This window comes from Chanos chanos, chromosome 10, assembly GCF_902362185.1.
Source record: "Chanos chanos chromosome 10, fChaCha1.1, whole genome shotgun sequence".
Lineage (NCBI taxonomy): Eukaryota > Metazoa > Chordata > Actinopteri > Gonorynchiformes > Chanidae > Chanos > Chanos chanos.
In genome coordinates this window covers 16,140,002-16,152,825 of record NC_044504.1, presented here as the reverse complement: position 1 = coordinate 16,152,825, position 12,824 = coordinate 16,140,002, and the positions used below count along the sequence as shown (strand labels likewise).

At 38.2% G+C, this 12,824-nt stretch overlaps 1 protein-coding gene across 1 annotated transcript in view; it reads right to left on the bottom strand.

The window, feature by feature from the left end:
* The window catches only part of sorcs3b (sortilin related VPS10 domain containing receptor 3b), a 62,771-nt gene that overhangs the window by 17,120 nt on the left and 32,827 nt on the right, over positions 1–12,824 (bottom strand). Inside the window, exons 3-6 of the mRNA XM_030787404.1 lie at positions 2,675–2,742; positions 715–814; positions 304–462; positions 66–139 (exon numbers count right to left, since the gene is read on the bottom strand). Coding sequence (XP_030643264.1) covers positions 66–139; positions 304–462; positions 715–814; positions 2,675–2,742 — 401 coding nt within the window. The remainder of the gene's footprint in view (positions 1–65; positions 140–303; positions 463–714; positions 815–2,674; positions 2,743–12,824) is intronic.

The following is a 12,824-nucleotide window of genomic DNA, read 5'->3' as shown; positions in this document are numbered from 1 at the left end:
GCAGAGCTGTGTGCTACGAGATTAATTTTCAGTGTGAATTGAGACAGGAGAATACAGGGCCATACCAGTAGAATCGATTTGGAGTCACAAGCTCATGAACCAGATTCCAGTTTCTCCCAAAATCCATTGAGCTGTATAACTGTGGAAAAATAAATAACATACATACATCATATGACAGAAAAAGCTAATAACTATTCAACTGAGATCAAATGTGTGTCATGTCCTTTTATTGTGTATTTCATCAAACTGAGACTCTGTAAATACTGGGTGTCCACTCTGATGTATGGAGCCCAGAGCACTGACCTTGTGGTCATGGCTGTAGGCCAGGAGCCAGTTCTCCTGTGTGGGATGAAACAGCAGACTCAGTATATAGAAGTTAATGGAGAATTTCTGAAAGCTTGCCCCTTCGTCTGAACTTATCAATATGCTACTTTCAACCTCAGGATCACTCAGGATCAGAATCTGAGAGAGAGGGAGAGAGAGACAGAGAAAGAGAGAGAGAGAGAGAGAGACAGAGAGATATGGGGGGGGGGGGGGTACAGAAAGGAAGATTACCAACAGAAATTAAACTTTCAAAAATAAATCATGTTTCAATGACTGCTTTTGGTTGTAATTTCATAAACAGGTTTTCTTGATTCTTCTTTTTAAATTGCTGAATTTATCAATACATATTTATTATATGAATGGTTCATAGGTGTCTGTAAGTACACTGACCTTTCTTTTGTTGGTTGGGCAGACGTAGAGATAGCTGAGCATGGTTCTGCTTCCTACTTTATCACTGATTTTCTCATATGTGGTCCCAAAGTCCACTGATCTGGGAACAGCAGAATGCATCAGTCCAAGTGAGAGCAGCATCAGAACTCTGACTGGTCCTTTTGGGGCATGTCCGCTCAAACAGTTGTACACTCAATGTACACATGAGGTCCAGGAATGTTTTTATGTATATTCAAACCCTTTCACAGAGTCCTCCACACCCATCTGGTGAAGTCAGGGAGTTTGTGGAGACATGAAGAAATGATGTTGAGAGGGTGGAGATGTGGATAGTTGGTGGTGAAGGAGGGGGGTGGGGGGTGGACAAGCAACAGAGGTAATAAGACTAATGTGTTAAGGGGGGGGGGGGACAGGACAGTCAACGCGGGGAGAATAGACAGGTTAGTGATGGTGGTAGTGTGTGTGTGTGTGTGAGTGTGTGTGTGTGTGTGTGTGTGTGTGTGTGTGTGTGTGTGTGTGTGTGTGTGTGTTTATGTGTCTGTGCATACAGGGTTGACAGGGTGCAAGTGCTGATGAAGAGGGTCAGAAACATACTCGAGTAACTGAAGGGCTGTTATAGTATGAGAGTGGAAACATTATCTAACAGAGATGGAGAGAGAGAGAGAGAGAGAGAGAGAGAGAGAGAGAGAGAGAAAGAGAGAGAGAGAGAGAGAGAGAGAGAGAGAGAGAGAGAGAGAGAGAGAGAGAGAGCAGCATCTCTGACACTTGCACTGTGAAACATGTTACCCACACAATGCCTCTGTATGCATCGAACAGGTCTATTTCAGTTGGGAATGGATAATTGCTTTAAATCCTGGCTCTTTGGCAAATAAGGTGTACAGTTTGTGAAGAGAAAAGACTCACAGTAAAGACTAAAGAGAACAGTGTCTTAGACTCCCCATCTCTCTCTCAAAGGCAGGTGTACCCTTCATTATCACACTCTTAAGCTGCAGTACTCAGAATCTGAGAGGTGATGTGTTGCTGATGTGATACAGCGAACTATCTCTATTTGAACCCACAGGGGATCATGATTAACTACTAACAGTGAATGAGACACCAATTTGTCTTCATTTTTTCTCTTGCTCTCTCTATTTCTCCCTCTCTCCCCCAACCTGCCAAGATCAACATTCATAAATCATTCACAGTGTTATTACCAAGATCATTTACAACACTCACTGTGCCCTGTGTTTAAATGCTAACCTTTTAATAAGTATACTGTGAAACACATGCTTTTTCTATTTCTCTCTCTCTCTCTCTCTTTTTCTCTCTCTGTCTTTCTGCCTCTGAGCTCCATACTCATTTCCTCATTGAATTTTCTTTGTTTGAGGAAGTCTGATAATGGCTTTCCGACCGCTCACAACACTGCAGCACAGACTGACAAGATGAGGGGAAATCTCATCAGGCCCTGGAGCCAAACAGAAATTAAACCTTGCCTTCCCCCAAGGTGATCACTCCCCCTCCCTGCTTTTTGCAAGTTTGTGTGTGTGTGTGTGTGTGTGTGTGTGCGCGTGTGTGTGTGTGTGTGTGTGTGTACTTTTGAATGTGTGTAGTTGTGTTTGAGTCTGTATGTGTGTCCTCTGTCTTTTTGTGACTGTGAGTTGGTGTGTGAGTATGTCTGTGAGGGTCTGTGTGGGTGTGTGTGTGAGTGTGTGTGTGGGTTCTGGAAAAGTTTGAAGTGAGTTAAAGTTACCCAGGGCCTTTAATGATCTCATTACGGACTTGTTATAAACTTTCATTATAGCTCAGCTGTTCTGCTCTCTATTAAAATTAGAGCTTGTCCCATCTCTCTAATATTCATAAAACATTCAGCTTCTTACAAAATTAAAATAAAACAATGTAACATTCTGACAAACCACCAGTGTTCAACTCTGACAAGACAATTCTGCCAAGCAATTTTTTATCACTGTAGAAGCAAACCGCTTACCTCCAGAGAGAACTTTCCGTGACTGTTCCCAGGTTAAAGTCAAAGAGTTTAGTCAAGATGAGGATCACCTGAAAACAAAAACAGGACGGCGTTGAAGAAATCACCAGGGCATCTGGATTTTAACACTACTCCAGAGGGTACAATGCTTAATGCGCTCACTAGATGATAAACTATCTGTCGAGCAGGAGCAGAATGATTGATGACAGAAAATATCAGGTTTGAATTTTATTATCTGGAAATGGCAGGAAAATGAGCAGTGGTGTTCATCCTGTCAACCAATCTCCATGGTAATAATGATCATGAAAAAATATTTGAAAAAAAAAAGAACCAAAAAAAAAAGAGAAGAAATAAACGCATTCAAGCTGTCAAGTGTCACACCCAGATATATAGGTAAAATGATTCCTTTTTGACATAACACGCTGCAAATGCTGTCATAAACGACAGACAAAAACAACAAACTAATATCATTGTCTCTTCACTAAGTCATTGACACAGACATTTAGATTTAATTGTACATTCACGCAGAGAGTGAGAGAGAGAGAGAGAGAGAGAGAGAGGGACTCCATTGCTAAGCTTTGCTAAGCATAAAATCAGTGGGAATTAAATTGTGTGCCTTTCACAACACACATACATTTGGGGTGTCAGTTTGTGAACCGTAAGACAAAAATATTTTCCAGGCACTGGAAATGCACGTTGGTAGCGCGCCCATGCCAGGGCGGCACATTGGTTTTAAGAAATGTGTCGTTCGTGCCAACATAAGATGAAATGGTGACTGGGGCCAAGGTGGAACAGTGAACAAATGGATTAAAGTCAGCACACCCTTAATGCACTCAGACCTCAGCAAATCGGGACAGAGAAGCAGAAATGGGCAGGGCGAGAGTGGGACAGTGATTGTTGGGGGCAAAAGATCAATATCAGGACCTATATACAAATACACAGATTAACCCCAGGTGTCCTACGCAGTAATTTAATCCACTAGAATAGCAACAGCAGAGATGAAAGACAACACTGTTTCTTTGGTCCACACACCCAAACACCAAAAAACTCTATTGTCCAGCAATTTACCCTGTTAAATGACTCCTGCACTCTCTGCAGAACATCTTCATATCAGGTTAATTAACCAATCATGAGAAAAGATAGTATTAGCATATCTAAACGCAGCGTGTCTGAAAGGAGCAACACCGGAGTCAGAATTCATTTTGGTGACTGATTTGGTTAAACGGCTTTGATGTTGGAACTAATTGTATCTTCTGAATGGGAGAGAGGATAAAGCCGTGGTTCATGTAGCTGAATCTCAATATCTCTGCCCAGGTTTCCACTGGCCATCACAATGGGGTTAATCATATGCGCGGTCATATTATGCAGATTTAATTACATTTGCATCTGAATAGAACATACTGAGCTTGATCAAATCATGTTCTGATTCAGATCTCACAGTAGAAACACGACTAACTTCCGCCTGGTTAGTATGATGTGCAAATAAGCCTAATGTACACAGAACCATTTCAGCAGGTTTTAATTTATGGGGGAAAGAATACTTAAAATGTTATTTTAAAAATGTGTAAAACAGTCATTAAATAGATTTTGAAATAAATGGAAAGCAGTGAACAACAACAATTTTATGTTCTAGGTTTTTCCTTTTTCTTTTTCTCTCGCTAGTCTTTGACACCCTAGATGAAGCACGCAGAGCCAAGGGTTACTGAGGCCCATTACACGAGAGGCCAAAGAGAAATAGTACATTGATGACTGCCCTGAGTGGGTCTGCCCTGAATTTCAGCATTTCAATAGAGACGCCCCAATCCTCCAGGTCCACCTTAGAATCGTTTGAGTTCTTGAAGCACTTATGTCAATTAAGCCCCACACAAACACTTCATCCGATAAGTAATCACATCAATTGATATTTTCAAGGTAGAACACAAATGTCATTCAATAACGGTAGGCAACAACATTGAACGTGGTGCTGTTATACAGCGGCATGCTGTAAATGGCCATTTCACAGAAAATTGGTAGAATTTATAAGATGAGATCCAGAACAATGTGCTCTATCAGGGACAGAACTGACGCTGTGGTGAAAAAGCACAAGATTTCACACTGTTATGACATCAAACATGTAGCTATTTTCTCACGGTGCATATAAAGACAAGGGTAAAGGCTTAGAGGTGTTTTATCTCTTTAATGAAATATATGAGTGAGGTGTATATGGAGAGAGCTCAGTGAGTCTGTGACAAGGCTACAAGGTACAACTATATCTTGCAAGGATCTTGCCTAAAATTTGTAGGAAATTTTTTAATCCAATTTTTCCAATTCAGGTATTTTTTCAGGTTTTTTCTTTACAGCAGGCCTAACCATAAGAGCGACCATGAACATTTTTTTTTGCGGTTTATTTATCTATTGTAAACAGTGGCTCACCAACCTGGCCACATTTTCGGGCGAATATCTCATCCACAGACCCATTTTGACATTAGCTTATAATTACAGTGTATAATAAAGTCTTTAGTTCTGTGACATAACGCTCTGTGACTTGACTGTCGCTCTTGTGAGGAATCACAGTATACAGTTCATGAACAGGTCAATTGCACAGGGTCTTTCCAAAGTCACCACTGTCTGTTTATCAGACGAGAGTGTGTTTGTGTGTTTCCATGCCACTAAACAGTATTTGTGTTCTGGAACACACCCCAAACGCTTGCCTCAAATTGAAATTTACACCCTCAGAAAAGCATGGTTCAACCTTATTGCCTCATACATCAAGTGTGTGTAGGCTCCACTGACATACAGGCATGGTAATATACATCAGGGTAACTTGATTTGTATAGAAACTTTGATCCATTTTAATCATAGCCATCGTCTGCACTTTATTAAACACACACTTTCTCCAAGTTAATTTTACATACAGTTCTTCTTCTTTCTGTTGTCTGTCTTCCTAAATTGTGTTATCCTGATTTGTTGTGATGGGCATATTATTACAATCTTATTTCATATATAAAAAATAAATTTAATTTCTGCTTATGAGAAAAAGATAGAGAAAAATAAAGTGTTGAAAAAGATCAACTTTTATTCAAGTTTAGAATTACAGTACAGTGTTCTGTGGTGAGAATGAAATTGTTTTAAAGGACCTATAAAGGTATTAAAGTCTTTGTAGCTAAACAAAACAAAACAACAACAACAACAAAAACCTTTCCTGTTTCCTCACCAGCTTCACAAAACATTTGTCACAATGGCTGTGGATCAATAAATTCATTTTCTGTTTCCGCTCCAGAAAATGATACATTGACATTTGTGGTATTTCTGTAAGATGCTGTACACCATAATATTTTAAGATGCAAAACTAGTCTTAAATGTCCCAGTAAATGCTCCATGATAATGAGGATTTACCAATACATTTTTAACCTGTGTTAGGTGGTAAATAGTTGCTGCCGTGACTCCACATTCAAATTTCTCCTAAAATGTGGATGCAGCCAGTGGACATGACCTTTATAAGAATGTGATGAATAAGAAGATATTTCAATTCTGGCCCAATTACGTCTCCTCAAACCTGAGAAAACTGCAGAAGACCATTCCTCCATGGTGGAGAAATTTGATTATTAAAAACAGTTACTGTGTTTGTTTGCTTGTTATGTTATTGTTTCTTGATTACCTGGAGCAACAGTACACGTAATTGTCAGTAAAGGTAACTGGTATCGCTGACCATTTTCATAAATATAACTTTAGTAAAATTGACATTTTTATTAAAAGCTCATTTATTAAATCCAAATTAAAATGACAAAGAACAAAGAAAACTGCCCATAGTGATATCTGTCAAATTCATATCCTAATACTATCCACAGATAATCAAATTAAATACACTAAAACTGTTGAGATGTCCATTGATAGATGTTTTGTTTTTGCCTCTGCTTTCTTTGTACACTCGCAAGTAAAATCTGTATTCTGATCAAATTAAAGTAGGTGTTCCTGCTTTTTAAATATGTCTGGCAATATCAAAAAAACATAAACAGATTTATCATTTTGTGGCACTTATCCAATACATTTTTAACACAGAATCATGAGGTTTGTATTATTTAATTTAATTTTTATGCATTTAATTTGTAACTGTAAATATGTCACCTAAACCCAAGAGTTGCCATTGCTAACTCATCATTAATGTTGAGTTCATCCCCTGCTGATTTGAAATAGTTTTTCCTTTTCTTTTTTGCAATATATCTACATTTCTTGTGCATATGAGAATGAGGGATGTGTGTGTAGATCACAGCACACTGATATTTTGTGTCTGCAATGCTAATGACAAAGTAGCAGAAGATAACAAGTTCTCTTTCACATGGACATAAATTCCCTTGACCTTTTACTTCTGATCATGTGATCATTTCCATTCTGAAGCAGCTATGACTGCATTCAGTGTATAGCAGTGTGTACAGAGCTGAAGTGAATCATTGTACAAGCTAATGGATATTAAAATATTTGATGTATGAGAAGTGAATGTAGCCACTGTGTTAAATCAGCTATTGCTTTTTATTGCTTAACTCTAACAAAGTAGCACTATTTAGTACTAAGGGTATGATTGCTATTCATGTTTAATGATATGGTAATATTACAAAAAAACAAAAAAACCCGTTATGAAAACATATTATTTGTATATTAGAGCCAAGCACACATATGTGAGTGTAAGGCAGATGTAATTGCCAGAGTTGTGTGCAGTGGTCCACACAGAGCGGTCTCACCATTTAAGCATGTAATATTTAATTGTGCAAAGCGGTTCTTCTCCACTAATGACTGTCCTTTCATGATTAGACTCTGTCACTGCAGGATCGCTCAGGAATCAGAATTCGAGATTACAGCTGTCCCTCTGTTTGCCTGAAAACTCTTAATGAACTCTGAACCATCAAATCTGTCCAACAGCAACTTGCCTCTGACACCAAAGGGAGAGAAGGGAAACAACACAATTTAGAGCACAATTTTCTGCCCCTCTCTCTCTCTCTCTCTCTCTCTCATATTTTACTGGTTCCTTTTCCCTTTTCTTATTCCATAAGTGTAAGCATCTTATTCAAACCCATGAAGAGCAACCATTATGCACACAAATAATAAAATGACAAAGAAGAATAGACTTTGACTCTCTGGGTAAACTCCATTTTATCGTTGCTTTAGTGCATTCAGAAATACATTAAAATTCAAGCTCTAACGGTATGAAATTGAGTTTCTTTGTGATGACGAAAACAAACAAAAAATGCAAGCTGAAAATGGCTTCAGGGGTGAGAGAAAGCCCTCATCAGTCAGCAGCAGCGGCAGCAGCATCACCATCGCATCAGTACAGTGGCACAACACACTCTTATTCATATTTATGTTTTATTAATACATACAGCTTTGCCTGGAGAAAATCCACAAATCATTTGCCACTCAATTTTTGCCTCAGTGGAAATTTCAATCATTTCCACACATTTATGGATCTTATTTTTGTGTATTAATTGAATTTCTGCATGTTTGTGCTGAATGTACATTAACCCCTGAAGCAACACAAAGTTCTAGTTATTCAAAAATAATAAAAACTTGTGTATTAAGCAAGTTCTGATACATAATATTGCAATATATATGCGTATACAGTATATTCAGTACATTATTGTAGAGAGTCTGCTTGAAGGCTTTTATGCCTTTTGAGCACCATATTGTCAGCTAATTCGCAAACCAAACTGGCATGTCCCTCTGCCACCGATGCCTGGGAGTGAAGTCCTACAGTTTGTGTGTTTTTGCTGAGATGAGCAGGCTATGCAGTAGCTGGAGACAGCAGCTGTTAGTCTGTAAACAAAGTATTACAAGCTTGATCACAAGCACACACACACACACACACACACACACACGCACACAAATTTGACAAGATCAATGCTGAACTATTTCACTGAACTAAAATCTCTGCCAGCAGATAAAAAAAAGAATGTGTGGTGTATGAATTTGTGAGCCAAGATTAGATGAGGAAGTGATTGTTAAAACTTGACAACACTCCAACTGTAAAAAGCTGAGACAACGCACTTTCTTTTCTCAGCTCTGGTGAACTTCTGCCAAAAACAATTCAATTTAATTCAGTTCAATTTTTTATTTGTGCAGTGCCTTTTAAAAAGATGTTGCAACAAAGCTTTCTTAATAGAATTCCCAGACCTGAGACCCGAGATGGCAAAGACTGAGTTTGTGAGAGAAGCTAAATAAAAGGAAGAAAACTTGAGAGAAACCTGTTTCAAGAAGCAGGAGCCTCCTCTCCTTTGGCAAATCAATACGTTCTCAGTTTCTCTTTGTCACACTATATCAATAGCATAATGCATTACTTGAACTTTTGTAGAACCCAAGGGCTCAGCTGGTCCTCAGCAGTTTTCTCTCTGAATAGAACAGTGAGTTGTACTATATACATTGTGTTAAATTTGCCACACTACAGACATTCCTATTAGACTTGCATACAGTCAGGCAGAGCTGTGTCTCCCATCCCCAGAAAACAAATGAGATGTTTAAAATGTATGACAATGTGAATAGCTTTCATAAGAATAAACACTTTTTTTTCAGTCCTTAACCCCTGGTATCCTCCCATGGGCCTCCCTGACAGATCTGAAACAATGCGGACAGTTGTAAGGGATGAGAGTGAAATTCCACCATGGTGACAAGGATAAAAAAAAGGAAGGTTATAACCAAATCACCACTGTCTACATTTTTTCCCTGAGAGGCTTTGACAAAAAGGCTAAAAAAAAAAAAAAAGATAAAAAAAGAAGAAAAAAAAAAAGCTTAAATTCCAGCTAAATAACAAAAGGCCCCCAAAGACCAAAAACCCTTCTGCTGAAATCTAGTTTGCTGCACTTTTACACTGTGAGACACTAGACTCCTGAAAATTGTTTTAACAGTTGTATAAAACCGTCTGAATCATGACTATGCTGAAGCAAGTAGTTAAAAAAAAACAGATTTTGGATGAGAATGGCGCAGTGTTAAAGCAAGCACCTTACTAAAGTAAGGGTTTTGTGTTCAGACCACATGAATGACATCTTACTGATGGCTGCCTGAACAAAACACATAGCTCTAGGGTCAGTCCGGAGGTGTGTGACCTTGGCCACATATAGTTCCAATTGTGAGTCATTCCAGAGGAGGGTGTAGAATGTAGACTAATCAAATAAAGGCAAACTTTTAATGAGACCCAAATCAACAAGCAGTAAAAACTGAAAGAGGACTAGTGATTCCATTGCTCTTTTTTTAAGTCGTTTACTGATCTAGCCCTCAGTTCGACGCTGTCAAAACAAAAGAACTCTCTTTGGTGTGTGTGTACCCCCCCCCCCCCAAAAAAAATCCAAATATGTTTCTCTGAATCAAAGACATAACCTGTATGTTTAATTATTTATTGTGAATAAAACAAAGAAAGGAGTCGCAGAGTTTGAAATCATGAAATATCTTTTGAAGTTAATGTACTAAACCCGCTGAAAAAAAAAATAATAAAAATAGCAAGTGCTTCAGCCATGGGCCATATGCTCTGTAGCCTTGATTACCACTGGCCACACCCACCAGGTTGCCTTGTCCACTCTGTGGCAGAACTGGGCTATGACAAGGCCAAAGGTCACTCTTTAAATCTGGAGCTCTGTCTTTTTCTCCCTTTGGACATAGTCTGAATAAGCACACCATCCCTCCTATTCCACAGCCAGATTAATTAACCAGACAGAACATGGGCTTTGAGTCCCTAAAGACCAGCAGTCCACACAGTCATCTCTCAGCACCAGGCCACACCTGACACTCATTCTCACTGTCCTGGGAAGCAAAAGAGAATATGCACAATTAATCTACATGTCTATTAATATTCCCCACTATGACATAACACAGAGTACCTGGTTATTATGAATATGTACACTGGCTCCTGATCTCATTGGTGTGAAAAGAGGTCACCCATCTGCATATATTTGAATTTGGGAAATGCATTGGTTCTGACAGACTTAAAAGAAAGAAAAAAAGAAAGGAAGGAAAAAAAGAAAAGCACAATGCGAAATAATTTGTCATTTCTGCGAAACTTTCCAGGAATCATATTAAAACTGACATATATATGCATATATGTAATTCAAATTATTCAGTTATCTATCTATCTGAATTTGTTCATTTATTTTATTTTTCTTAATTTATTTTTCTGCACGTTATTTATCCATGAAATAACACATTTGGGAAGAGATAAATCACAGTGGTGTGTATCCAGACATGAAAAAAAACCCTCTGTCAAAAAACCTCTCATCTCTGTTTTTTTAATCACTTTAATCATCTAAATATTCTTTCTCCCCCCCCCCCCCTCTCTCTCTCTCTCTCTCTCTCACACACACACACACACACACACACATACACACATACAAACACAAACTCATACAGGCATATGCATAACGTAAAGTGGCAAAGAGTCTGTGGTACTTACAGCATGTTTGTAACACTAGAACAAAGCTGTTGTCTGCTTGACTACGATGCCTTACTTTCCTCAATCATTAAGACAATGATCATTTTCAAAAAAAAAAAAAAAATCTGTTTCTCTCACATAGCTTTTTAAACCAGGATGTAAACTATCTGAAAAGCAGTACAACATTACAAGGAAAAAAATATATATATATATATTTAATTCCGGGTTCTAAGAGTGTCTCAGCAGGAAGAGACAGAAAAGAGTGAATTAAAAAAAATATCATGGAAAAAAGATTATGAATTTATGTATGCAGGCAATGATTACAATCAAACTCCTATGGTGACACTTAACGATGAGCTTCCTAAGCCAACATTTACATAAAATATGTTTTGTCTGGTTGACAAAAGGAAGCAATTACACCTGAGAGCAGACTTCTAACTCTCTGGGAGTTCTACTTTGTGCAAATGTCAACCTGAAAAAATCTTGAGGCAAACTCTATTGATCAAAACACAGGGCTTGGCTATAAAGGGACCTTGAAATGATTCGGTTGCTTTTTCATCATCACAAATATGGATTTCCATTGATTGTTTTTACTTTTGTGAAAGCAGGCAGATTGAGCTAAGGAGCCATTTTGCTGTAATGAATCATAGCTGAAAGCTTTCCCTTGCATTAAGGGCTCCGCAAGTGGACCGCTCCCAAACACCCCTACCCACCCCCACCCCTTCCCTTACTCGCTATCGTTGCCTCACCCCCCTCCCCAAACTGACTGCTCAGGCATCGGGCCTTAGGACAAGTACGGGGGCCTAGAAATCAATCAAGCAACGTAACCAAAACAAATTACTCAAACATAAAAAAAGTATGCCACCAGCAAAAAAAAAAAAGCCAAAGCACTCTACTCATCTAAACTTATACCTTCACCCTACAAGATTTTTTTTTAACTTCTAAACTCACTGTAAGACTATAATCTGTACAAAGTTGTGGAGATGCAGTGTGTCTGCAGTACTTTTTGAAAAGTGTTATTAATGATGGTCAGATCCTGTTCTCCACAGTAATAGCTTCATGTATTATACGGACACATTTCATTAGATCTGAGAGGGTGACAGATAAGATGGAGGGAGAGTGTCATTCATTAGACGCGAGACTTTCAGCCTTCATTTTCTCTTCACTTGTTTCCTGAAGGAGAGAGAGAGATGCTACAAGGAGTCTGGATCAGTCTCTGTAGGTATCTGGCCATCTGTAGCATAAAACTGAAGGATATTAGAATGACAAAGTAGATGGAAACTTTCAGAGGTGCATTGTGCTCTGATATAATAAGATTTGCAAAGTGACTAAAATCTATCTCAGTGTAAGGGAGCAATTGTTAAATACACAAAGACAACTCCAAGCAATTTGGTCCATGCAATTCACAATGATTTATGATTATTAAGTCAGTCTTAGGTATTAATATATAATAAAATATGTATTGTGTCTCTCACACCATGGTATTTACATATTAGCTGAAGTCATACATAGAAACTACAGATTTGAATAAATATTTACAGTAAATGTAATTATTGTCTTACCACAGTACATAAAAGAGAAGCATAAAGTGGCAAAACTCTACCACATTTGTAATTACATATATGCGTTATGCTAATAAACAGGAAATTAGACATATGTACCATATTTGTTCTACATTAGCAACAGACTTTAACAAGGTTTGGAAAATATAATTAGACTTCTTTTATTACAATTCATATTCATCATATGATGAAAACAGGTCTGTTCAGT